The sequence below is a fragment of the Chiloscyllium plagiosum genome, chromosome 17, assembly GCF_004010195.1.
Source record: "Chiloscyllium plagiosum isolate BGI_BamShark_2017 chromosome 17, ASM401019v2, whole genome shotgun sequence".
Lineage (NCBI taxonomy): Eukaryota > Metazoa > Chordata > Chondrichthyes > Orectolobiformes > Hemiscylliidae > Chiloscyllium > Chiloscyllium plagiosum.
Window position 1 is genome coordinate 49,712,917 of NC_057726.1, and position 27,533 is coordinate 49,740,449.

General features: G+C 39.8%; 1 protein-coding gene across 3 annotated transcripts in view; it reads left to right on the forward strand.

The window, feature by feature from the left end:
* Nucleotides 1–10,198: 10,198 nt before the first annotated feature.
* nfatc3a (nuclear factor of activated T cells 3a) overlaps nucleotides 10,199–27,533 on the forward strand; it is a 180,491-nt gene continuing 163,156 nt past the window's right edge. The window contains exons 1-2 of one of the 3 annotated variants that reach the window (XM_043707036.1): nucleotides 10,199–10,559; nucleotides 25,332–26,445. In XM_043707036.1, the coding sequence (XP_043562971.1) occupies nucleotides 10,472–10,559; nucleotides 25,332–26,445 (1,202 nt within the window). In that variant the 5' untranslated portion in view covers nucleotides 10,199–10,471. Of the gene's footprint in view, nucleotides 10,560–11,402; nucleotides 11,826–25,331; nucleotides 26,446–27,533 lie in introns of those variants that run through there. The other 2 variants (XM_043707037.1, XM_043707038.1) reach the window with 2 other exon arrangements.

The following is a 27,533-nucleotide window of genomic DNA, read 5'->3' on the forward strand; positions in this document are numbered from 1 at the left end:
GATTAGATTACATTGCAGTGTGGAAACAGGCCCTTCGGCCCAACAAGTCCACACCGACCCGCCGAAGCGAACCCACCCATACCCCTAATTTACCTTTACCTAACACTATGGGCAATTTAGTATGGCCAATTTAGCTGACCCTGCACATCTTTGTGACTGTGGGAGGAAACCGGAGCACCCGGAGGAAACCCACGCAGACACGGGGAGAACGTGCAAACTCCACACAGTCGGTCGCCTGAGGCGGGAATTGAACCCGGGTCTCTGGCGCTGCGAGGCAACAGTGCTAACCACTGTGCCACCGTGCCGCCCACAATTTAGGGATTTTTGACATAGTGAATTAGGACATGATTCATTCATTCCTGCCACCTGCACTCATATTCAATTCAAATTCTATGAATGCACCTTCTTCTTCACAAGTTCAATTCACAAATAAAAAAAGTGGGATTTCACATCAACAGTACACATTTCCATCCATGAATGGCACTAATCTGCAAAACGAATTGGAGATAGACAGATAGAATTAATTTGGGGTGAAAAGAAAATACTTCCATTTGCATATGGAGCAGCTCTTCTGGCTCAACCACAGGTTTATTAAAACAAGAGATTTGATTCTGAATTTTTATGTTTATGCCTGCATGGAAAATGCAAGAGATCTTTTTTCCAATTTTGTTTTCCCATAGGATGAAACTCCCACTGGGAAAACAAAATTGGAAAAAGATGCCTTGTACTTTCCGGGCAAATCTCCCATTGGGAGTGCGTACCAGGAATTAAGACGCACTTGGTGTGTCATTTTCCAGTATTCACTCCCAGCTCTTTATGGCTTTGGGGATTGGGAATATGTTTGGTCTGTTCCACCTGCCACATATTTTATCAAAGGGCAAAATTTGCAGAACATCTCCTTCCATCAATAGACATTGCACATCAAACAAAAGATAACAGTGAAGGAGTTCTGTACTTTTTGTAGTATTTTTACAGTTCATGGCCATTTTACAGTTCATGCACTGATGGAGCTCCATTGGACCATCATCAGTTGGCACCTTGTCCTGTCACTGCACACTCGAAGGATTTATATCTGGTTCACATTTATTCAAGGCAAATCCTTTTCCATGACACAAGTCTCAAACCTCAGCATGTCAGATTGTCTTTTTCCCATTGGTGGTATCTATTTCAATGTTTGTTTTGGTAACCTCTGGTCTTTCTTCTAGTCTTAATGACCTATTTCGAGAACTTGTAATCAGCACTGATTTATTTCTGATTTGTGTCTAAATATATTCCATTGGATTGTTATTATCTCATATATAATCTATAAAGTAAAGAGTATTGACATTTATTTTGACCTCTTTTTCAATAGCTTTTTCTCTGCAGCATGAAACATCTGCTAGACACTGACGATAGTGGATTTTATGTGATGCCTCTTGGGTGTCCCTTGCACACTTCACTAAGTTTTATTTGGCAATTGCTTGTCTATAAAAGTACTAACCTTGCTGTGCTTGTTTCAGCAATGATGTTGTCACGATCTATGAACTCATGAACCCATAATTATATACTTAAGAATGCTGTAACATGAGCCCAAAGAACTAGATTTCACAGGAAAATATTGTAGGCATAAATAATTGAAGTTGTGAATTAGTAATAACTTTTAAAGGAACATGATTGTCCAGATAAAATGCATCCATGTGTTCAAAAAGAAATTAAGCAAGATAACAGAGCACCATCACATCTATAAAAATCATTGGAAAAGTAAGGAGTGCCAAAGGACTGGCAGAGCTAATGTGATTTCTATATTTAAAAAGAGTGATGGAGTAAGAACAGAGATAGACTAAATTGCTAGATGTCATTGGTAGGAAAGATAATGGAATCCTTACTCAAAAATGTAATGGAAAAGACGTCTAGGAACTTAAAATATAATAAAGAGTAGTCAGCACAAACTTTAAAAGGAAAAACCATACTTGCCCAGACTTGTTGGATTTGTTGTAAAGGTAACATGAAGGATATCTAAGGATAATTTAGTAGACATAATAAGTTTGGATTTGCAAAAAGCTGTAGATAAGGTACAGCATAATAAATTCATGACTGAGGTCAAAACATGTAGAATCAGAGGACAAAAGCAGAATGGATAGTATGCCAGCCACAAAGCAGAAAACAGACCAGGGATTACAGTGGTCGCTCATATTGGGAAAGGGTGGGAAATAGGATCAGTGCAAGGATCAGTCCTTGGACCAGTGTTGGTCACAATTTACATGAATATTTGGACTTGAGAGACAGAAGCTCCATTAAAAATGTATGGATGATAACAAATTGGGAGTGCAGTTGAAAACAAAATACAAGAAAATGTTCATAAACTTTCAGAATGTGTGTCTAATTGGAAAATGAATTTCAAAATGAAAAAATGTGAGGTGATCAGTTTTGCAGGTAAAGTAATGAGGTTGCGTAATTATATAGTCATACAGCATGGAAACAGACCCTTTGGTCCAACTCGTCCATGCTGACCAACTTTCCCAAATTGTCAACTCGACCCACTAGCCTGTGTTTGGCCCATTTCCCTCCAAACATTTCCTACTCATATACCTGTCCAGATTAATATATCGGGGAGAAATTGAGGACTGCGGATGCTGGAGATCAGAGTCGAGAGTGTGTTGCTGAGAAAGCACAGCAGGTCAGGGGGCATCTGAGGAGCAGGAGAATCGACGTTTCGGGCATAAGCCCTCATATAGTCATACAGCATGGAAATGCTTGGAATCTAAGTAGGGTAGATGAACAGAAGAATATGAAGGTGCAGATACACACACCCTGTTTCCAATGCTTACTCTGTTCCTCTTGGGGTTGGCAATATAACCTTTTGGACAATAATTAGCTTTGACACTTTGTACTCTGTTTTTCAGGATTGACATCAGAAACATAACATTTCTTTGCTTGCTAAGGTTAATATTTGCAAATGGAAGATTCACTCTTGTGTTGCTCAGGCTGCTGAAATATTATTGATTTATTAGTTCCTTCTTTATTTTGAGTACATTTATAAATCAGGATTAAACTTTAATACAGATTACATTATTTCTTTGATGTATATAACTGGTGAATATAACTGTAAAATATTCTCCTCCAAACTGCAAAGCTCTTTGAAGTATCATTTTGAAGGTATTGAAGCCAGTTTGTTAAATAGATTGAATAGAGTTTTGCAAAGTAATCCCAGTGAATTGTAATGTTATTTGTACATAGGTGGAAATGTGTTGCTGGAAAAGCGCAGCAGGTCAGGCAGCATCCAGGGAACAGGAGAATCAACGTTTCGGGCATAAGCCCTTCTTCAGGAATGTACATTTGTACATAGGAAAAAGTGAATCTATAGTTATTGGCTTATTCCAGACAACAGCTAAGCACAGTAAGAGTTAATTCACTAGATGCATGTCTCTGACTTATCATCCTAAGCTATTAAGAAGAACTCTTATTAATATTCTTGAATCATCTTTGTTGACAAAATGTGTGTTTGTTTTTATAAACACATTATTTATTGACAGGAAACTTCTTTGGTTGCTCCTAGTTAATCAAATGACACCATTGCTCTTTGTTCCAACAGCAAAGCTCCAAGTTTCCCTTATACTGTTTGCATGAATACAATGCAGTCAATGGTGGATAGCAGAGAAAGTAATGGGAAAGGTATAAAGCCATACAAACAAGCTATAGAAAAAAAGACTTGTTTTATGCAATGGTTTTCATGACCTCAGGACACCCTTCACTGTTATTGACGTACTTCCAAAGCACAGTCACGGCTGTGATGCAGGGAAAGCCAGCTGTCAATTTGTGTGCAGCAAACTTCTACCCACAGCAATAAACTAAAAGGCCACATCATTTATATTATTGGTACTGGTTGAGGGATAACTGCTAACCAGAACATCAGAGTTCCCGCCATGTTTCCCTATCTTTTGCAGCATTTGTTATGGTTGCATTGCTCCTGGTGGAGAATGCTCAATAATTGTTCTTTCAATTAGCTACATGGCCAGTTTGGTGGTGGGAAATCAAAACTGTCCAGGGGAGTGTAGTGATATTTCTGAATGGAAAGATAAGAGAGAATTAGGGAAAATAAAAGCCCAGTTTATCAAGGGAACACTCTATTTTGACCCTACAAATAGTGTTGTGGATTTGTTTTTTTTAAAAAAAGGGCAGTTAAAGTTCCATTGTAATATCTCTTTGAAAGAGAAATATAAATACTTATATGAATTATTGCATTTCTCTTTCTTCACATTAAAGTTGCTGATTGGGTGAATCACATCTCCATCTTCACCTTTGATCCCTTGTACAAATTTTAACCATTACTCTCTCACACTCCAATTCTTTCCACAGTACAATCTTGACCTCTGCTCCCTTGTGGGATGCAGACTTGACTGTTAGTGACAGGCAACTGGCTTGACCATTCATTGCGAGATCTGAATTGACTACATAAGATACTGCCAGGTCTGCTTCTATTCGACCAAAACTGCTACTGTCGTACTCCAAAGAGTCAGGTGGTGAAGGGTTGAGCTACAGACAGTCTTCAAATACTTGAATTTTCACCTACTGAGTTACACATTACAAGCGGGCATGTAAATTAGCAATCATAGGTTTAGTTTCTGTCTGTTTGATCCAATAAGAAGGTTGAAAGTGGAATTACTGCCACTTTTGAAAGGGCCACTGCAAATCCAAAGTAACAAACACTTTAAAAACCTAGTTAACATTTCTAGGATTGATAATGCATTCCAGTCTACAAGGTGTCCACTGTTTGTGGAAGACCTCAAGCACACCCAAGGGCTCTCTCTCCAGTGACACCTGGGAGCAGATGTACCCAATAAATACAAATAGGCAGTCAGATTGAGCAAAACACTTGACCAGATCACTTTTGTACTAGAGTTCAAAGATCAGAAGCATGGGACTGAAATGCAGCCAAACATTGAAGAGCAGTTCCCTCAGATAATGGAAGAGGGGCCGCAATTTCATACATTCAACATAGATGTGAAACATTGACTCTTTCAGTCTTCAGAAATTACAGAGAGTCTGTAAAATGATTTAATTAATTTCACAGACTCCCAGGCATTCAGTATGTGGATGTACCTATTACAGAAGGTTCAAAACTTGACCTACCCTTGGGAAATAAGGCAGGCAGGTGACTGAGGTGTCAGTCACTGGAGCCAGTGACCATAATTTTTTTAGTTTTAAAGTAGTGATGGAAAAGGACAGACCAGATCTAAAAGTTGAAGTTCTAAATTGGAGGAAGGCTAATTTTGATGGTATTAGGCAAGAACTTTCAAACGCTGACTGGGGGTAGATGTTCGCAGGTAAAGGGACGACTGGACAATGGGAAGCCTCCAGAAGTGAGATAATGAGAGTCCAGAGACAGTATATTCCTGTTAGGGTGAAAGGAAAGGCTTGTAGATGTGGGGAATGCTGGATGACTAAAGAAATTGAGGGTTTGGTTAAGGAAAAGAAGGAAGCATATGTAAGGTATAGACAGGATAAATCAAGTGAATCCTCAGAAGAGTATACTTAACAGGGAAATCAGGAGGGCAAAAAGGGGACATGAGATAGCTTTGGTAAATAGGGTTAAGGAGAATCCAAAGGTTTTTACAAATACATTAAGGAAAAGAGTAACATGGGAGAGAATAGGGCCTCTCAAAGATCAGCAAGATGGCCTTTGTGTGGAGCCGCAGGAGATGGGAGAGATACTGAACAAATATTTTGCATAGTGTTTACTGTGAGAAAGGACATGGAAGATATAGAATTTAGGGAAATAGATGGTGACATCTTGAAAAATATCCATATTACAGAGGAGGAAGCGTTGGATGTTTTGAAATGCATACAAGTAGATAATTCCCCAGGACCTGATCAGTTGTACCCAAGAACTCTGTGGGAAGCTAGGGAAGTGATTGCTGGGCCCTTTGCTGAGATATTTGTATCATCGATAGTCACAGGTGGGGTGTCGAAAGACTGGAGGTTGGCTAATGTGGTGCCACTATTTAACAAAGGTGGTAAGGACAAGCCAGGGAACTATAGACCTCTAGGCCAGTGAGCTTGATGTCACTGGTGGGCAAGCTGTTGGGGGGAATCCTGAGGGACAGGATACACATGTATTTGGAAAGGCAAGGATTGATTAGGGATAGTCAACATGTCTTTGTATGTGGGAAATTATGTCTCAAGAACTTGATTGAGTTTTTCAAATAAGTAACAAAGAGGATCGATGAGGACAGAGCGGTGGACGTGATCCATATGGACTTAAGTACGGCGTTCGACAAGTTTCCCTACGGGAGACTGGTTAGCAAGGTTAGATTGCATGGAATAAAGGAAGAACTATCCATTTGGATACAGAACTGCCTCAAAGGTAGAAGACAGAGGATGGTGGTGGAGGGTTGATTTTCAGACTGGAGGCCTGTGACCAGTGGAGTGCCACAAGGATTGGTGCTGGGTCCACTACTTTTCATCATTTTTATAAATGATTTGGTTGTGAACATAGGTGATATAGTTAATAAGTTTGCAGATGGCACCAAAATTGGAGGTGTAGTGGACAGTGAAGAAGGTTACCTCAGATTACAACAGGATCTGGACCAGATGGGCCAATGGGCTGAGAAGTGGCAAATGGAGTTTAATTCAGATAAATGTGAGGTGTTGCATTTTTGGAAAGCAAATCTTAGCAGGACTTATACACTTAATGGTGATGTCCTAGGGAGTGTTGCTGAACAAAGAGACCTTGGAGTGCAGATTCACAGCTCCTTGAAAGTAGAGTCGCAGGCAGATAGGATAGTGAAGGCGGCGTTTGGTACGCTTTCCTTTATTGGTCAGAGTATTGAGTACAGGAGTTGTGATGTCATGTTGTGGCTGGTTAGGCCACTTTTGGAATATTGCGTGCAATTCTGGTCTCCTTCCTATCGGAAGGATGTTGTGAAACTTGAAAGGGTTCAGAAAGTTTTACAAAGATGTTGCAGAGGATGATGTGTGTATGGAATGAGCTGCCAGAGGAAGTGGTGGAGGTTGGTACAACTGCAACATTTAAAAGGCATCTGGATGGGTATATGAAGGGTTTGGAGGGATATGGGCCGGGTGCTGGCAAGTGGGACTAGATTAGGTTGGGATATCTGGTCGGCATAGATGAGTTGGACCGAATGGCCTGTTTCTATGCTGTACATCTCTATGCCTCTAATTGTCTATTGCGTGGATCCACCATGTGTAGCACTCCATGCCAAATTGCTCTTTGGCAAAAGAATGTACTATGTCTTGCACTAGGGACTAGCATTTCCTCTAAATGATAGAATTGAACACTAAGATGTGTCTGGATGACCAAAAATGATGGAGACCTGTGCAGAATGGAATAGCATGGATGGGATCTAAGAGATGACTTCAGTTGTGAGGTACAGTTTCCCAAGAGAGATTTCAAGATCCAGACTAATGAGAAAGACTTCCTATATGAGGGTCAGCTTGGACAGGAGAGCTTCAGCTGCCTGAGCAACATGAACACCAAGTACAGTCAAGGTCAAGCAATACTACAAAATTCTCAAATCCTTTGGCCAATGTACAATGCCATTGGCATCATCATCAGTTGGCAGCTGGATTCCTCTCAAGGACACATATGCTAGCTTTTCTGGTGTCACCCAGCCTGCTCCTCCACTATCCAGTATGTCTTTGACTCTGGTGACCTTGTAAACCATATCTCTGTCCTAGCTAATCAACTGTACTGGTAAAAGTGCAGATTCCTGAGAAGTAAATAGGAGATATGTCTGCCTGGAGGTGACCAAGTTCCATTCCCTGATTAGTTCCTGGTAAAAGAGAGGTAGCTTCTGCAAGGAGGCTTTTAGATACTCTCCCACTGAGGTTTATAAACTGCAGCCGTGTGTCCTAATCGAGTCCGTTCAGCTGTCTGAAGAAACTCATTACTAGTGCACATAACTTCAGACGAGGTTCAATATTCAGGTATCCCCGAAGATCCTGAAGGTGAAAAGTTACTAATAGTACCTGGCTTCTCTCTCCACTATATTTGGTGACAAACTCTAGAGAAGGAAGTGTAACTAGGCAGCCAGCTCTTGATCCTTGTTGAACAACGCTTGAAGCATACATTCCAGTGTCACAGGTAAGTGGTGCCCTTGACCTCGAGCTGTTGCCAGTTCATCAGCTGGATTTATTTTGCAGGGGCTTCATCAGATAGAGGGAGTCAGTCATGTTTCAGGCTAAAGGGGTCAGCTCTGCTGCCATGGAGTCTAGCTACCACTGATCCATCAGGAATCTAGAATACTTCACCCTGTTGAGCCTAGTGTGTCATAGACCCTGTTGATATTCACACACTGTCTACAGATCAATGGGATTGCAACTGTTGATATAAACTGAGAAGACCACATCTGTATCTGGCTTGCACAGAGGCAATCCTACAAACATCTTCCACAGAGTTCAGAAAAGTCTCCACAAAGATGATATTTAATTGGTTTGGATATACGCAGTCTTAACACTTGTTTCCCAAAGCAAAAGAGTGCTCTCATCATCATCAATTCATCATTATCACACACAGCACAGGGTGCACGGTAGTCAGATTTGATTAGCAAAATCCATTTTGAGCTTAAAATCCAGTAGAGTGATGATTAAATATTCACATATTCATCATCCAACTGTTGAGTGCCTTCTTCTGATCCAGAGAAAGGAAGGAATCTAACTGATCAGCCTCTGGAAAATGGTGGACCATTGCAACAGACCCAATGCATGTCTGATTTTGGACAATGTAAGATTGGTGAGTTTGGATCATATCAGCCCCCAATCTTCATCCCTTTTCCCATGTCTAACCAGCATGTTGGCACTATTGGTGTAATACTTAAATATTACATTCGAGTTTCTAACCACATAACATAGCCAAGACTGAAATTTAGTTCCATCTTATTAGTATTGTATGAATCTACCACATTCTAAACTCATCTGCTGCTGAAATCTGCACATTTTTGTTTTTTGTGAATTTGGTTACTACATTATTGTTCCGGCCTGCCTCCCCACCTTCCATAAAATTAATTACATGCAAAACTCTGCTGTCCAATCATTACATGCAAATCATGCTCACACATCATTCTTGTACTTGCTGAATTACACGGGTTCTTATTTGACCAAAGCCTCAGTGTTAAAATTTTAATCTTGGTTTTCAAATCTTGATGTAGTACAGCTTTGCCACTTCCTAACTCAGTGATCCTCTGCAGTATGACAAAAATCAAGGATGCCTGCGGTCCTACAATGTCTGACTTCCTTTGCAAACTGATTTTAATCGATTTAATATTGTTGGGCATGCCTTCAGTTTGCCAAAGCCCTAAACGTTGGAGTTACCCCTATTAACCTATCACCCCTCTTTGTTCCTTTAAAATGCTCGAAACGATGACTCTCCCGCTCCTGGATGCTGCCTGACCTGCTGTGCTTTTCCAGCGCCGTACTTTGCGACTTGATTGCCTTTAGGTGGTTCGCTGTCAAATTTGATAATGCCTGCACTAGTATGAAATATTTTATTATATTAAATGCACTTGAGCTATGCAATCTCAAGGGTATTAGCAATTCGTCAACCTGCCGTGAAAGAATTTTAATTCTGTCTGTTTTAATTCAGTTGTTGCTTTTGAATGGGACTTCAAGCAAGAAATTTGAAACAGTTCTGCTTTTCCACTTCACATCTCCACATTAGGGCACAGAATTAAGAAAGCCCACAATCTGTTTTTCCGCTTAGTTCTCCGTTGCGATGCGGAAGTGTTCAAAAAACAACGCACACTTTTGCCCTTGTTGCGACTTTAACAAACACAGAAACTGCTCGAGAAACTCAGCAGGTCTGGCGGCAGCATGGTGGTGGGGGGGGAAGAAAGCAGAGTTGACGTCGAATGCAATTTCTGCTTTTGTTTCGGAGCTCCAGCGTTCACAGTTGTTTGTTTTGCGTCGGGGATATTAAACTTGTCAAAGGAAAACGACAGCGGAGACTCCCCGCTCCGGACATGGATAATGAGCCAGGGGGACTACAACGCCCATAATGCCTTGGGGGGAGCGGGGGGGGTAGGAAAGGGAGCATTGCGCATGCGCCCTTGCTTTGGTTTTTTTTGGGGGGGCGGAAAAAGAGAGGCCGGTTGGTGGGCGTTCCCCTCTCTGTGCGCGCGGGGAGGGCGGAGCGGACGGGGTCGCCGTCATCGGCGTGACCAACGGCGGGCGGCGCGTGTGCGCGCGCGCGCGGGGTGATGGGTGCGCGGGCTGGCGCGGGGATGAGGCTCGGCAAAGTTTGAGAGGCGCAGCGTCGGTGGAGCGGGGTCTGGGGGGTGGGGGGGAAGGAGAGCTCGGTTAACTGTTTCCAAACGGGACAGCAGGAAAGAGAGAGAGAGAAAAAAAACAAACAAACAAACACCCCCCCGCCCCCTACCCGGAAAAAAAAAGTTGGCGGAGAGAGAGAAAGAGCCGGGACCGGTGCTTCTGTTATGAACTTTATTAAACAAGTAGGGGAAAGGGAAACTGCTAACCGATGACTACTGTAAACAGTGGCAATGACGAGTTTGACTTTAGGCTGATATTTGGTGAAGACAGTCCGCAGCCTGGACTAGGCCCTGCAGGTTTGTATGCGGGATGTTTTGGGGGGGGGTGGCGGGTGTTTGGGTTGGTGGGTGGGGGGGGATTTAAAATAATTCTAGATTGAAAGGGGTTTAAAATAACGAGAGTGAAAAAAAAAGTTACAGTTTGCTAGTTTCTTTTTTTTTCCCTGAGCAGGGTTTTGTTTTAGAAGAACATCTTCTGGTTAGATCCTGGAGGTAAATGCTGAGGTTTCGGGCATTATTCTTGCGGCGTTTGTTTTGAATTTTATGTGGAAAGCAGAAAGGCAGGTTTCGCGTCCACCTTTTCCTGTGCTCATCCGATTTGTGGTTTTCTGGATGCATGCTCGAGACGTATGGCGATGGATTGTATTATTTGCACGCACCCAGTTGCTGGGGCCAAGTGTGCCTTGTTATTGGGGGGGGGTCGTATTTTTGAAAAAAATACAAAGTTCCAGCTTTGATTTGATTTTATCTTCTCCAAGGAAACCGAATCATTTAGTTATGCCCTTGCAACATCACTTGGCACCAATTGCATTATTTCGCTTGTAAATTTTACTTAACCGCAGAATCGAATGTCTAACTGGATATTGCCCACGTTACTTCTCTCTTCTACGCACCCCCCCCCCCCCACCCACACACACACACACACACACTCTCACTCGGTTTAAAACTAGTTTGGCAAACGGCTTTCATCTGTGTGTGCATCTGATGTCCGATCGGACGAGAGCTACAAAACGTAAATAAGGGAAGGTGTTGTATCTCTGCTCGTTCTTGAGGGACGTGGGAATATACTAAAGTAGACTTGGAAGTGAGCCCAACATCCAAGTCATCAAATTTGCCTAGACACGCCATGTGTAGTTCAGATGACAGTGGAATTTAAGACGAGGGAGGTGATCAGAAAGGTAGATCCACTTCCAGCAGTCCATGGCATAGTAGAAATCTGCTGCTAGATCTGATCGCTAATTTTGGCCGCTATCATGTACCCATCTATTTACTTACTGCAAACATCGCCATTATTCTTTGAAGTGGTCTCCAGGTTTGATAGGAACATTGACAGTACAAGACTCGAAAAAGAAAGTGGAGTGCGAGTTACTGCAGTGTCTGAGTAGTTCAACGACTGTAATTTCATCGGCCTCCTGGTCAATTATAATTAAATATCAGACTGACTTTGCCGTGAAAGGACTATCACGGTTTCTAAACCTCGTAGGTGCACGTTTCTTTAAGAGTTCAGATTTACTTTGTTCAGTACCAAGACGACTAAATACATGATGCTTTCTGGCACATCAGGTGAGCAGCAATTTTAGAATTATGCATTTTACATCTTTTTTTTTGATATTTTGAGCTGGATCCACTGATAATGTTGTTTTAAGAATTAATTTTCAATTTTGACTTGATTAAAATTGCAGATGTAGTTACTAAGTTGGATTTCAGTTTCTTGGAGCTTTTCAGCCAAGTTCTTCCAAAATACTGTTCTTAGTGTTCTGCATATTTTTTCTGTTTGTATTTATTACAAGATTTTATGAGAAAGGGGGCTCTTTGTAATGTCTAGGTTAACTACTTTAAATGTTGGATACTAGGTGTTTTGCAAAATAATGAGTAGGAGATTTGTTTCCATGGAGTAGAGATCAGATAGCTATGTATGGTATTTCAGTAGTTTAAATTGTGTAATAGTAATTACAGTTGTGCAGTGACACGATTCATTCTTAGTAAAATTGAATATGGTTACTGAAATGTAATTGCATCAACTTTCTCTTGTAACTTTGGTGTTAAAAATGCATATCTTTGGCCTTTCCCCTCACAACCATCTCAAACTTTCTACGGCAAATTTGTTGGTCAAAATATATTACTTCAAATGTACCACACATCTTAACTTGTCATCCCGAATTTGTAAACCAGAGGAGGGCAGGCAGCTGTATTAATTTGTCCATATGCATTGAGCTCTGAAGAATAAGGAAAATAAGGGAAAGTCCAAGAAGAAAGGTTTGATAAAAGCTTCTTCATAAATTATCTGCATAATTTACTTTAATTGTATATTCTTATGCATTTGACTGGTTACTAAAGGAATAGTTTTGGTTGTATGGTACCAATGATTGCTTTTCTTCTGCGTCTAAAATTTAATATTTATAAATTCAAATTGGACAAAACAAAAATCTCGGTGATTAGACTTCTAATATTTGATAACACGGTCATTACATTCTAGTGGATGGGGAGAATAAGGACCGAGAAAAGGTCCAGGTTATGGGTAAAGTGTCATCTTTTAATAAGTAACAAGAAATGGCAGAGATAACTGAATATACCATGCATGTTAAGTGCATGTTTAATTTTCTTGTGATTTTAATACCTAAGACAATATTAACATGAAAAAAGCTTAACTTAGTATTGTATGTGTATATAAGAAGCATATTATAATGCTTTAAAGAAATCTGTTATCAGACAATAAGATTGAAAGGGAATATTATCAACATGCTGAAAGATTTTGAGATATCTGTCTCCTTCATGACTAAAGAGAACAGAATGACACTGAGGCAAATAGTATTAAGGCTAATATTCTCCCTTTGGCAATATACCCTAATTAAGACATGAGTCTTGGAGTGAAGAAGAGGAGTAAAATTAGGATGTGATGCACAAACAGTGCATTGATGGTCTCCGTATTTTCATTCTCTTTTGTAGTGAGTGAGTTGGATTTCAAGAATTGTAATTTAGGCCTTGGAAAATGTTGGTCCGGATTTTAAAAATTATAATTCTGTTTTCTCGTTACCTACTTACTTCCATTTGTGCAGGTTACTGTGAACTACGTTTGTGGTGTGAAAAGGTTTGATAAATGGTTTTCATTCAGTTTTAACTTATTATTGCCATGTGTATTTATTGGATAGCGGAAAAAGCTTAATTTTTAGCTTCACTCAACAGCTGAATATCAAACTTCAATTTTACTTCAGTAACAGAAATTCCTGGAAAATCTCAGCAGGTCTGGCAGCATCCGAACTGAGTTTTCTAAAAGGGTCACTGGACCCGAGGTGTTAACTCTGATTTCTCTTCAGTTGCCTGTCAATCTGCTAAGATTTTCCAGCAATTTTCATCTTTGTTTCTGATTTTCAACATCCTCAGTTCTTTTAGGTTTTTATTCAGTTTTGCTTCCTTGTTTGTTCTTGTAAAATATTTTCACTTTATCAATGAGAGCAAAGTTTTGATATAATAAAAGTGGATCAGCGTTCATCAGTAGGAATGTTTCAGCCTTGTGTAAGCCTTTACGTAGGTGGCTGCTAATTATAGCAATGGTATTTTGAAGTAGTGCATCAGTGTTGTGTTGACAGTAGCGTTCAGAGTTGCTTGAGTATTTTTTGAGAGGGCTCATCAACTGGCTTCAGCAATGTGTCAGGGCTTTTAGCTTGCAGTGTTTTTATTCATTAATTATTGGAGGGCAATGTACTACATTTTTACTTTGCTTGGTTGAAATTGATTACAGTGCCACATTATTTATCACAAACAGTGACGTTTATTCATTGTAAGCATGATATTTGTTTACTATTGTGAATTACAGAGCTAGTGTTTGAACTGTCATTTGCTTAGGTGCCAAATGATATCTACAGCTGTGTTTACAAAAACAACTGTTCTCAGCTCAACAAACTGCAGAAAAAATCCTGCTAATTAACACAAGATCCTCTATAATGCTAAATTTCAATTTTTGAATGACTTTATATTTGCATTTTATTTTGAGGAATATTTATTTTTGGGATGCAAATATAATTCTGTTCCCACATCTGGCATCATTTTAGGAAGATAAGAAAATTATATTTTAGTGCAGACTAGAAGCTTTCATTTTGAATTAGTAATTTTTGAGAATGTTATGTTTAACTTACTCTTAAAATGTCATGTGGGTTTTATTGTTATGAGTGTTGTTAGTGTGTTCTTTTGAGAAATTAAGAATTACAGTGCTGTGTTTTGAGTTGCCTTCTGAAATGGTCTGTGCTTGTTCCTTTCTAATTCTCCAACAGAAAATGCTGGTTTTTAAAATATTCTTTGAATTGGGTGTTCCTAGTTAAAATGATTAATTGTTGAGCATATAAAAGAATTATTGTGGCTATCATGCAGTCCAGCAAAGACAGTTTTGTTTTTTGGGGGTGAATTCAAATCAGTGAGATTTGTCAACTTCTGCATACTGAGATTTTGTTGTACTCCTAACATTTATTTTCTATAATTAATGTTTTTGTTGGTAGTATTTGTGTTGAATGTGCAGTGTAAGGTTGAGCATTTGTGGAGTGTGATCCAGGGTATTGCTTGAAAGTTGAAGCTGTACAGTATCACGTGATAGGAGCTCAATAGCTTCATTCTGTTTGGAAGAGGTAAATAATTTGAGTTATGGTTCATTAATATACATGTGAATTGTGCATATACAACACTTAATTTTCTGCCATTGTGATGTTGAACAGAGGATCTTCAGCACAAGGCCATAGAATTAAAAAAAAAATCTGTTATGGGATGTGTTGCTAACAATGCAAGCATTTGTTGTCCATCTGTAATTGCCCTTGCAATGGTTCCCGTGTATGCTTGTGAACAGTTGGGGAAAACAGTAAGATGATGGTCTTAAAAACAAAATATCTTCTTGATGAATGTTTTGTAGAGTTTTAAATGTTTGCAATTGGTATATTTTTTTTCTCTGATACATTTTTCATGGTAAGTTAAGGTTAAAGATTTGGATAAATATATGGAAGCAGGGAGTTAAGGTAAATGGGTAATTTTCAGCTTGGCAAACTAATTAGCGGAGTGCCATAAGTTTCAGTGACTACAGCGAAGAAGCTGACTATATTATGGCCAAATTTGCTGATGCAATGATAGATATGACAGCAAGTCAAAAGGAGTATTCAGAGTCTGAAAAGTGATACAGATGGGTTGAGTGAGTGGATAAGTGGTAGATATAGTACAGTGTGGAAAAACGTGAGGATGACCACTTTTTCAGGTAAAATAGAAAAACAATGTCTAAAAAGAGAGATTGGAGAATGTGACAGTTCAGAGAGATTTGGGCAATGTAATTACAAAACGTTATCATGCAGCTACTACTAATAATTTGGAAGGCAATTAGAATAGAGTCATAGAGATGTGCAGCACAGAAACAGACCTTCAGTCCAACTTGTCCATGCCAACCAGATATCCCAACCTAATCTAGTCCCACCTGCCAGCACCTGGCCCATTTCGCTCCAAACCCTTCCTATTCATATACCCATCCAAATGCCTTTTAAATGTTGTAATTGTATCAGCCTCCACCACTTCCTCTGGCAGTCCATTCCACACATGCAACACAGTCTGCATGAAAATGTTGCCCCTTGGGTCTCTTTTAAATCTTTCCCCACTCACCCTAAACCTGTGCACACGAGTTCTGAACTCCCCCCACCCCAGGGAAGGGACTTTGTCTATTTATCCTATCCATGTGCCTCCTGATTTTATAAACCTCTATAAGGTCACCCGTTAGCCTCCGACGTTTCGGGGAAAACAGCCCTGGCCTATTCAACCTCTCCCTATAGCTCAAGTCCTCCAACCCTGGCAACATCCTTGTAAGTCTTTTCTGAACCCTTTCAAGTTTCACAACATTCTTCCGATAGGAAGGAGACCAGAATTGTACGCAGTGTTCCAAAAGTGGCCCAACCAATATCCAACATGACGTCCCAACTCCTGTACTCCATATCTGACCAATAAAGGAAAGCATACCGAATGCCGCCTTCACTATTCTATCTACCTGCGACTCTACTTTCAAGGAGCTATAACCTGCATTCCAAGGTCTCTTTGTTCAGCAACACTCCCTAGGACCTTCCCATTAAGTGTATAAGTCCTGCTAAGATTTGCTTTCCCAAAATGCAGCGCCCCGCATTTATCTGAATTAAACTCCATCTGCCACTTCTCAAGCCCATTGGCCCATGTGATAAAGATCTCATTGTAATCTGAGGTAACCCTCTTCGCTGTCCACGACACCTCCAATTTTGGTGTCATCTGTAAACTTACTAACTATACCTCTTATGCTCAGATACAAATCATTTATTTAAATGACGAAAAATGGTGGACCCAGCATGATCCTTGTGGCACTTCACTGGTTACAGGCCTCCACCACCACCCTCTGTCTTCTACCTTTGAGCAAGTTCGGTATCCAAATGGCTAGTTCTCCCTGTATTCCATGAGATCTAACCTTAATAACCAGTCTCCCATGGGGCACCTTGTTGAACGCCTTACTGAAGTCCATATAGGTGACGTCTACCGCTCTGCCCTCAGAAATCCTCTTTATTACTTCTTCAGAAAACTCAATCAAGTTTGTAAGGCACGATTTCCCATGCACAAAGCCAAGTTGACTATCCTTAATCAGTCCTTGCCTTTCCAAATACATGTACAACCTGTCCCTCAGGATTCCCTCCCAACAACTTGCCCACCATTGATGTCAGACTCACCAGTCTATAGTTCCCTGGCTTGTCCTTAACACCTTTCCTAAATAGTGGCACCACATTAGCCATATTCTGTCAGCCTTGTAAATAACCCTAATTCAGTCGATCCTTTGGTCCCTTACTTAGAGTCATATAGTCATACAGCACAGAAGCAGACCCTTCGATCCAACTTGTCCACGTTGATTCGATGTCACAATTTGACCTAGTCTCATTTGCCTTCATTTAGCCTGTATCTCACCATACCCTTCCTATTCAGATACACATTCAGATTCCTTTTTAAATGATGTAATTGTTCCAGGTCTCCACCATTTCCTCTGGCAGTTTGTTCCGTATATACAGTGCCCTCTAAGTGGAAAAAGTTAATCCTCCGATCTTTTGAAAGGATTGCACAGTGGCTCAGTGGTTAGCACCGCTGCCTCACAGCGCCAGAGATCCAGTTTCAAATTCAACCTTGGGCAACTGAATGTGTGGAGTTTGCGCATTCTCCCCTTGCCTGCCTGGCTTCCCTCCAGGTGCTCCTGTTCCCCCCTCAGTCCAAAGATGTGCAGGTTAGGTAAATTGGCCATGTTAAATTGCTCAGAGTGTTCAAGGATGTGTAGGTTAGGTGCATTAGTCAGAGGTAAATGTACAGTAATCACGCAGGGAAATGGGTTTGAGTTGCATACTCTTCAGAGGATCGGTGTGGACTTGTTGGGCTGAAGGGCCCGTTTCCACACTGTAGGGATTCTATGATTCTATGCAATCTTTCTCCCCTCGTCTTAAACCTGTGCTATCTAGTTTTGGACACTCTCACCCAAGGAAAAAGACCCTGACTATTAACCCTATACATGCCTTTTATGATTTTATAAACTTCTGTAAGGTCACCCCTCAGACTCCAATGCTCCAGGGGCAAAAAGCTCCAGCCTATTCAACCTTTCCCTATAACTCAAACCCTCCAATCCTGGCAATATCCTCATATCTTGTCTGCACCCTCTCAAATTTAAGAACATCCTTCCTCTAAAAGGGTGACCAGAATTGAACCAGTATTCCAACTGCTGCCTTACCCAATGTCCTGTGCAGCTGCAACATGATCTCCCAACTTTTATACTCAATGTTTTGACTAATGAAAGCAAGCATACCAAATACCCTCTTCACCACCCTGCCTACCTGTAACTCTGCTTTAAAGAAACTATGCACCTGCACCCAAGGTCTCTTTGTTCAGCAACATTCCCCAGTACCCTACTATAAACTATATAAGTCCTGCCTTGGTTTGCCAAACCAAAGTGCAACACCTCACATTTATCTAAATTAAACTCTATCTTCTACTCATTGGCCCATCTGACCAAGGTCCCTTTGCACTCTGAGATAATCCTTTTCACTGTCCACTGCACTATCTATTTTGGTGTCATCTGCAAACTTACTAATCATGCATCTTGTATTCACATTCAAACTTAATAAGGGATGTATTTGCATTGGAAGCAGTTCAATGAAGGTTCACTAACCTGTTCCCTGAGGTTACTGAATTGTCTTATGAAATAAACTTGAGCAGATTGGGCTATACTCATTGGTATTTAGCAGCATGACTGGTGATCTTATTGAAATGTAGGATTCTGAGGAAACTTGCCAGTGTAGATGATGAGAGGATATTTTCGCAATGGGGAGTATAGAAATGGGATTCGCAGTTTAAAATAAAGGGTGTCCCACTAAGACAGAGTTGAGGTGGAATTTTTCTTCTAGGAGTCATTAGGGTTTGGAATTCTGTACCCCAAAGAATAATCAAGGCTGAGTTAGATATTTGATCTGTAAGGTAGTCGAGGGTTATGGCGTAGACAGAAAAGTGGAGTTGAGACATGATCAGATCAGCCACTGTCTTATTGAATGGTGAAGGATGCTCAGTGGGCCAAATGGCATATGCCAGTTTCTATTTGTTATGATCGTTTGATCTTAAATGTTTATTTGTATTATGACATGATAATGCATATTACTATTAAGCTGCAAATGTGTAGTTTAATTTGTAAGATATCCACTTTCTCTCAGGCCCTGAGTTAAATTGCTGTTAATATTGACAAATAAAACCAATGATCAAGAAATCAACTGTTGAACAATACCATGCGTTAGTATTGCAAATAAGCAACACAACTGTCCTTTGTATGTTGTGATATTCCAAAAACTTAGGCAGTTCCCTTTGAATATTTTCAGAAGACATCACCTTATTCAAAAAGTCAATTAAACTCTGGAAAGGAAAGCTGTCTGACAGCTTATCCAGTTCTGTGCTTACATACAATAAACAAAGATCAATCTGAGATTATTTTGTCTAGTTATAGTTGTATTTCCAGTTCAAAATAAAATAAGAAACATCTATGCTTTTCAGTTTTAACACTTGAATTGCATTGCAAACATGCTTTATCAGATTTTTAAAAATTCATCCATGGAATCTGAATCTTGCTGGCAAGACTTGCGTTTACTTCCTACTTCTGTTTGCCCTTAAAGAAATAGAGGAAGTTCCCTTCTTAAACTGCTGCAGTTCATGTTGCCTCAATAAATTCAGTACTGTTGGGACAAATTTGACCCAGGGACAGTGAAAAAGTAGTGATACATTTCCAAGTCAGGATAGAGTGCGATTTCACAGAGAAGTTGCAGGTAATGGTATTTCAATGCATCTGTTATCTTTGTTCTTCTAGGGTGCAGATGTTGAGAGTTCGAAAGGTGCTGTCAAAGGAACTTTGGCAAATTGCTGCAAATTGTCTCGTACAGTGTATACTGCTGCCGCTATATGAATGATGGAGTAAATGTTTAAGATGATGGCTGGGGTGCTAATCAGACACATTGCTTTATCCTGTGTCCTTTGTGTACATGTTGTGTGAATTCCCGCTGTCTCACACAAAATCTGTCTGATTTTGGACTTCAGACTACTTAATGGAGATTACTGTAACATTTTACTTGGAAGTATAAAAACAGCAATATGAAGACTCCAAAGGTAACCATGCATAGCTAGTGATTTGATCACAAGTGCCAGAACATCAGTTACCGACTTTAGAACATTTTCATCTTTTCCTTTTTTTTTGCCTTTCAGAGTAACCCTAATTAGCAGGACCTACTTCTGTTTTAACTTGAACATTTGCAGAGAAACAAAATCAATTTTGTTTTCTCTTTTCCTGAAGAGTTAATCTTTTGAGTTTTGAGTTATTTAAATGGATAACACTTATACTTCCATATTAACAACCAGTTTTTCAAACTTGCTTGAACAAGTTTTTTATTTTAATAATTCAATATTTTCCATTTATTAAAGAAACCTAGTTGATGGATTGTTTTATTAAAAATCTGTTATACCTAAGGTACTTAAGTGGCTAACATAGTAATAGGGAGAGGTACATTTACTTTATGCTGTGATGCGTGCAGTAGTAAGACTAAGTAACAGTGCATCCCTTGGTAACATAATCTCCAGCTCCTGCTTCATTAAGAAGTGTCAACAATATTCAATTTATAGCTTTTTTGTCTTTCTGACCAGTGTTTTAAGTTTCTAGCATGAATATCTCCAGCACAGTTCATCTTAGTACAGCTTGTGTATTTTATCCAGCAGCTGCAATACTTTGACGACTTCAATAATTTCCAAGTGAAATCAATAATGAGGTGCCAAAGGTACATCCCTGCTGTTCTCGCAGAGCATCGTTGGATACTGCTTGACACTTGCTTTGATGTGCCTTGTTAGAGCTGTTTGTCCATTTATCAACAAACTCTCAAACACATCCAAATACCCTTGATATGTGTGTTACAGTTATTATCCTAATGCTTTTAGCTGTTAGTTATTTTCTAACTTAATAATCAAAAATGCACTCAGATGCATAGAGTAATAGAAACAGACCCTTGCCAACTAATTGTACCAGCCTCCACCAATTCCTCTCCATATTCAATCCATACATGCACCTCTCTCTGCGTGAAAAAGTTGCCTCCTTGGTCCCTTTTAAATCTTTCCCCTCTCACCTTAAACTTATGTCCTCTAGTTTTAGACTCTCCTACCCTGGGGAAAAGACCTTGGCTATTCACCCTATCAATGCCCCTCATGATTTTAGAAACTTTTATAGGGAAAATAGCCCTCGCCTCTCCCAATACCTCAAAATCTTCAACCTTGGCAACATTCTTGTAAATGATCTCTGAACCCTTTGAAGTTTAACAACATCTTTCCTATAGCAGGGAGACCAGAATTGCATGTAGTATTCCAAAAATGACTTAACCAATGACCTGTACAGCTACAACATGACCTCCCAACTCCCCTGCTCAGACCGCTTTTCAATAAAGGTCTTCTTCGCTACTCTGTCTACCTGCGACTCCACTTTCAAGAAACTGTGAACCTGCACTTCAAGGTCTCTTTGTTCAGCAACACTCCCCAGAACCTTACCATTAAGTGTACAAATCCTGCCCTACCAAAATGTAACCACCTTCCATTTATCGAGTCTAAACTCCATCTGCCATTCCTCAGCCCATTTGATCAAGACTCCATTGTACTCTGAGGTAACCACCTTTGCTGTCCAATACATCACCAATTTTGGTGTCATCTGCAAGCTGCATCTGGTTTTCCACAAGGGTGACATACAGTAGAATTACAATGTTTGCAAGTTTTTGTTTCAGTAAAACTCGATTTACTTAGAGCTTGTATACTTGGTCACTGCCATTGCTCTCAATGTGGTCTTCTCTTCATTGGGGAGACAAGATGCCAACTTGCGAATGTTTCAGAGAACGTCTCTGGGACACGTACAGTAAACAATCTTACCGCCCTGTGGCCGAGCACTTTAACTCCCCCCTCCCACTCTGCCAAGGAAATGCAAGCCCTGGGCTGCCTCCACTGCCAAACTCTAGCCACCCGATGCCTGGAGGAAGAATGCCTCACCTTCTGCCTTGGGAACTTCCAACCACACTGGATCAGTGTGGATTTCGCCAGTTTCCCCATTTCCCCTCTCCCCACCTTAGCCCAGATCCAACCTTCCAACTCGGCACCTTCGTTTTGAACTGTCCTACCTATCTCTCTCTTCCTTCCCACCTATCTGCTCCACTCTCCTCTCTGATCTATCACTTTCTCCCCCACCTTCATCTTCCTATCACATTCCCAGCTACCTTCCTCCCAGCCCCATCCCCCCCTCCCATTTATCTCTTAGCCCTCTGCTGCTGCCCACCCCCCCTCCCTGAAGAGCTTGTGCTCGAAATGTTGACTCTCCTGCTCCTTGGATGCTGCCTGACCAGCTATGCTTTTCCAGCACCACGCTGTTTGACACTGCCTTTGTGTCCTCCAATGCAACGTGCTTGGAAAACTCCCCAGATAATAGCAGGCACACGACAATTTGGATCTTCCAGGAACTGATGATGCTACACTTATTGGCATGGGCCAGGCAGGAAGACACCCTGACAATGCATTCAGACATTGTTGTCTAAAAAGTTCGTAATGCTTATGCCGTTGGAGGAGATAATTATGCTAGGGTGGACCTGTTTAATCACTTTGTTGACGTAGATGATATAACTATCTTTCTTGGACTTTCTCTTCTTGCAGGTCTTTGCTGGTGGCCTCTTCACTGCTTTCTTGGCGCCTTTTCTTGGCAATTTGTTTTTTCTTCTCCTCAACCATGGTGATATTCAACTTCAGATGTAGGTTTTCTGCTGATTATTCTCCAAGTAAAAATAGAATTCCGAGCTTGAACCTGAATATCAATAAACCATTGAATGAACTCACTTGGTGTTTGATTAATATGAAGTATCTCTGGGGCTGTTGGGGCTCAATGGTTGTGTCCTTGGGTTCAAACCCCATCTGCTCCTGAATGATATCTCTATCAACAGGTTGATCAGAAAATATCTATAAAATAGCTTTAAGGGGACATGTGCCCATATTGCACCAGATGCTATAGTGTGTTTGACAATCAGTGAGTAGCTATAATCATTATAGGAATAAATTATATATCTCATACATATTTCCTATTGTGTTTCTCCATGCTCAAATTTCTCTCAAATGATTGCTAATAAAACTGACCAGACTAGCTTTGAGCATCCTTTTCAAAAAGCATTTTATAGATATTTTGCTGATTTTTGCAACTCTTGAGATTTATGATTGGGACCCCATTAAAATAAGTCAACTTTTTCTTCTTTGCATCTTTCAAGCATGGTGAAATCTAATGATATTACTGGATCTCATTTTACAGAAGTTACTCACCCTAACACTATAAGGGAATGGAATTAACTGTACTTATTGCAGTTGTTTGTGGGAGCTGAATTATTCCGTTGAATCAGCATAGCTTAAACTGTGTCTACAGATACAAATGAATTTTGTTGTACCTTTGGTCTCATGCACTACTCTCTTCCATTGCTACAATTATGTCGTCAGTCATTACTTAATACACATTATAAATTTTTACAAACTATGTGGGCCAACCAGTTGTCCACGGTCAGTGTTCCACTTTATCTTAGACCAGGACTGCAAGTTATCGAAACCCGTTTTCAGTTGATCTGAAAGTGAGCATGACTATATTAATTCCTGAATATGGTCTGTTTTACTATGACTGTGGCATATGTGGTAATTGAATTACCTTGTATTGCAGGTATCAGTTAACAAGATATAGAATCCAATTCTTATAAAGCCTTCGGACAGGTTCCTTGAGTTTTCAAGTGTCACTGGCTTTGAAACTTTAATTGTATTTTCTTTCCGTGGATGCTGCCAAACCCATTGAGTTTCTCCAGCAACTTTGGATTTTGTTTCAGATTTCTAGCATCTGCAGTTCTTTGTTTTCGTTTATTCCTGTTTTGAATGAATTTGGACATAGCCATAGTCCCATTTTATTATGTGTGTAGAGTCAGGTTAACTACTATTTGAAAGTTGCTGTATAAAACAATCTGATAACAGTGAGTGAGTTGATATAGTTTTTGACATTTTACTGGGCAGTACTGTCTAAAGTCAAAGTTATAAATTATTTCCTTAGTCTAATACAAAAAACACCTGTTACTACTGGTTAGCTGTTGCCTTTTGGCAGTTTAGTACAGTTTTTTGTGCAACCTTCACCTATGGATGTATAAAAAGGACAATACCAGTTGAACTGAAATCTGTATAGTGCCTCTGAGTTTCAGAAAATTGGCCAGGGTGTATCATGGAAGGGCGATCTGCTACTGACTGTTTTAAATTTCTTCTGGAGTTGATAGTTCTGTTTGTTTGTACATAAAGCATTTAAGTCGTGTGTCAGGTGAAAATTTAAAAATAGCCTTCATAGCAGCTTTTGACTAATAAAGTATATCTGCATGCATGAAGTTCCTGTATACGTAAACATCTGGCTTTGGTGCAATTGTTGGGTTAAAATTTGTAATAGATGGTTAAATATTTCATACTTTTCATGGTTTTTGAATGCCATGAAAATATTAATATATGTTCTTGGCAAGCTTTTAGAAACATAAATCCATATCTAAACTGCAGTTGTACAGTCTTTAACTTCCTTGGTCACTTCGAGTCTTTGCAGAGTTTCTTTCCTTCAGGTTGGTGAATCTCCAGTCGGGTTGCAGTGCATTATAGCATTAATATCTCATATTAATTATGTATTAGTTTTATATTAATCACCTTGAATGTTATTGTGGTCTCCTAGTAACACAATAATATTTGTCAAGGTATAGTAACTTGTATAAACTTGTGTTTTATATAATTATTAGAGAATTTCAGACCTTTAATGAGGATTTTTAGGACCTTGTGTCTCAAATGGTTCTAAACAGCCCCACACATTTAACATGCACTGAGTTACATTTGCTGATTTAACAAAGTCCCACAAGCTGCAGTGAATGTTTGTCTTGTAATAGTAAATGTTTATTTTTATCATTGGAACAGCTGCTTGGAGTCTGTTAAATGTCTTACCTGAAGGATAGCACCTTTGGCACTATTACTCACCTTGTTTCTAAAAGTACTGTGCAGAAGTGCTCGCCTGCATTCTGTGCTAGAATGGGTTTGAAGCTACAGTTAGACTTGAGTGAAAATAACTTGAACTAATTTGACTCTGATATTAGTTTAAATTATGGGTCAGTTGTGAAAGGATTATAGCAGCTGAAAAATTTTCCTGTTTTTGAAGTTTAATTGTATGTTTCAGCCATTCATTGCTTAGTGTTTGCAACTGAAAAAGAATTGCCGAATGCAACAAGAAATAAATTTGTAAATTTAACCATGGATAATTAGCTCAAATGAACATAAATGTACTCATTACATAGACCCTTCTGAAATAGAATCTGGTATGTTTTATATACATTTTTATTTATAGAAACCAAAAAGAAAAGGATTATACACTTTCACTGTATATTAGTGAAGTCAACAGATCTTGTATAACATAATCGAAGCCATTGGAAACATGGAAGGTACAGTTTATTTGTCTTGTTTCTCTTTCAGATACAGAGCCAGATGATTCTGCGTCATTTTACATCTTTAATGAAGGCAATCTTCAATCAAGTATAAACCAACCAATAGGCATTCTTCACCATGAAACAACGCAGACACATTCTACAGCATTTTCATCACCTCATCGGCTGCAGACCTCTAATATCCAAGAGTCTAAATACAGTCCTATAGGTGCACCAAAAGCATTTGAATGCCCTAGCATTCAAATCACCTCCATTTCTCCCAGTTGTCAGCAAGGAATTGGTCCGAATGAAGAAGTACATGCAAACGGCACAGATAATGACTATATGGAAAGACCATCCAGGGACCATCTATATCTTCCTCTTGATCCTGTTTATTATAGGGATGCATCACTAAGCCCAAGTCCTGCTAGCAGCATTTCCTCTAGGAGCTGGTTTTCGGATGCTTCTTCATGTGAATCTTTCTCTCATGTATATGATGATGTAGACTCTGAATTGAATGAAGCTGCTGCTCGTTTTACGCTTGGTTCTCCTAGTGGGTCACCAAGATGTTGTCCAGCAGATGAGACCTGGCAGCCAAATTATTCATTTGCACAATCACTATCGCCTAGACAATCACCCTGCCATTCACCTAGAGCTAGTATTACTGATGAAAACTGGCTCAGCCCTCGCCCAACTTCAAGACCATCTTCTAGGCCTACTTCTCCTTGGGGAAAACGGCGGCATTCAAGTGCAGAGATCTGTTATGCAGGTTCACTTTCACCTCATCATTCACCAACACCATCTCCAGGACATTCCCCAAGAGGAAGTGTCACAGAGGATACATGGCTTGGTAATACTGCTCTTCAAGGTGCCTCAAGTCTAAGTCCTGGGCTGATACCTTTTCAGTGTTGTCCCCCAGAGACTGACATCCCTTTAAAATCAAGGAAAACTTCTCAGGACCAGGCTGCTACAGTGTCAGGAAAAATAGATTTGACCTCCGATGATCAAGGAACTTTGTCCCCTTCAGTTGAATCTCCAGTCGATGATCTTTCTGGCTCTCCACATCCATTAAAAAAAGATGTGACAAGTGAACAGTTTCTTTCTGTTCCCTCACATTTCACTTGGAACAAACCAAAACCTGGTGGCCATACACCTATTTTTCGGTAAGTCTATGTTTTAGGATGCTGCCTTAAGGAATTTTTTGGCAAAAGGTAATGAGGAATAAAAATTAAGATTCTGTTGAGCTAAGGACAACCTCATCCTGGGTGTACTATTTGTCATGAATTCTTGTTTCGTTCTATCATTGTGATAGTCCAAATTACTGGTTTTGTTGCTGAAAAGGATGAGAGTTTCTTGAAATATCGTATATGGCCCTTTTTACGAATGCTGTAGCCAAAAGTAAAGTTAAAATAGCATTGTGTAAATGTAATTATTCTAAAATTTCTGTAGTTCTGCATACTTTTAAAAATAAAGTGCCTATTGGCCAAACATCAATAGCATTGTTTTGATTAGAATAAAAATGTGGTAAACTTTTCAATTGTAGGTGTAATTCAAGCAATACAAATCGATGGAGTATGGTCAGTGTTTGAAATTCTTCTACTTGAAAGTAAAGAAACAAATTTGGAATGTAAACAATGCAGGGTCATGTCAAAAAAGAAGTACATTTGCTACAGTAGCCATGCACATGTCAAAATGACATGTGTGCAGGTTCTTGTGTACCTTGGCTCAAGTGTAGATCTTTTTGTGTTAGCACAATTTATAACTACAAACAGCAGTAATCCTTGGTCATGCATCTTAAGATGGAGGAATAACTGACCTGGCTTGTGGCCACATATTTTACCATCCACATATGTCAGCAAATTCAAAGACCTATGGCCTGTACCTTTACTCTTGCCATTCAATTCTTCTATCACCCTGAATTTAGTGATCTACTATTGCTCCTAGCTCTGCAATACCTCATATTTCAAATTCTCTTTATTGTGCCAGAACGACAATTCTCTGTAATCACTTCCAGCCCTACAACTGTAAATAGCCCTTTTACAATTTCTAGAGTTCCTTCATTCCAACCTTGGTGGCTATGGTATCAGTTCCTTAGGCCTCAATCTCTAGAATTGACTTCTGTCTTCTCTTCCTTTTAATACAATCTTTAAAACCTAATTCTTTGACCAAGTTTTTGGAAATCTCAAACTACTGAAAAGTGTGGAACTAAGGCTAATTGAAAATTGCCAGACTAATATTCTCTATTATTTTG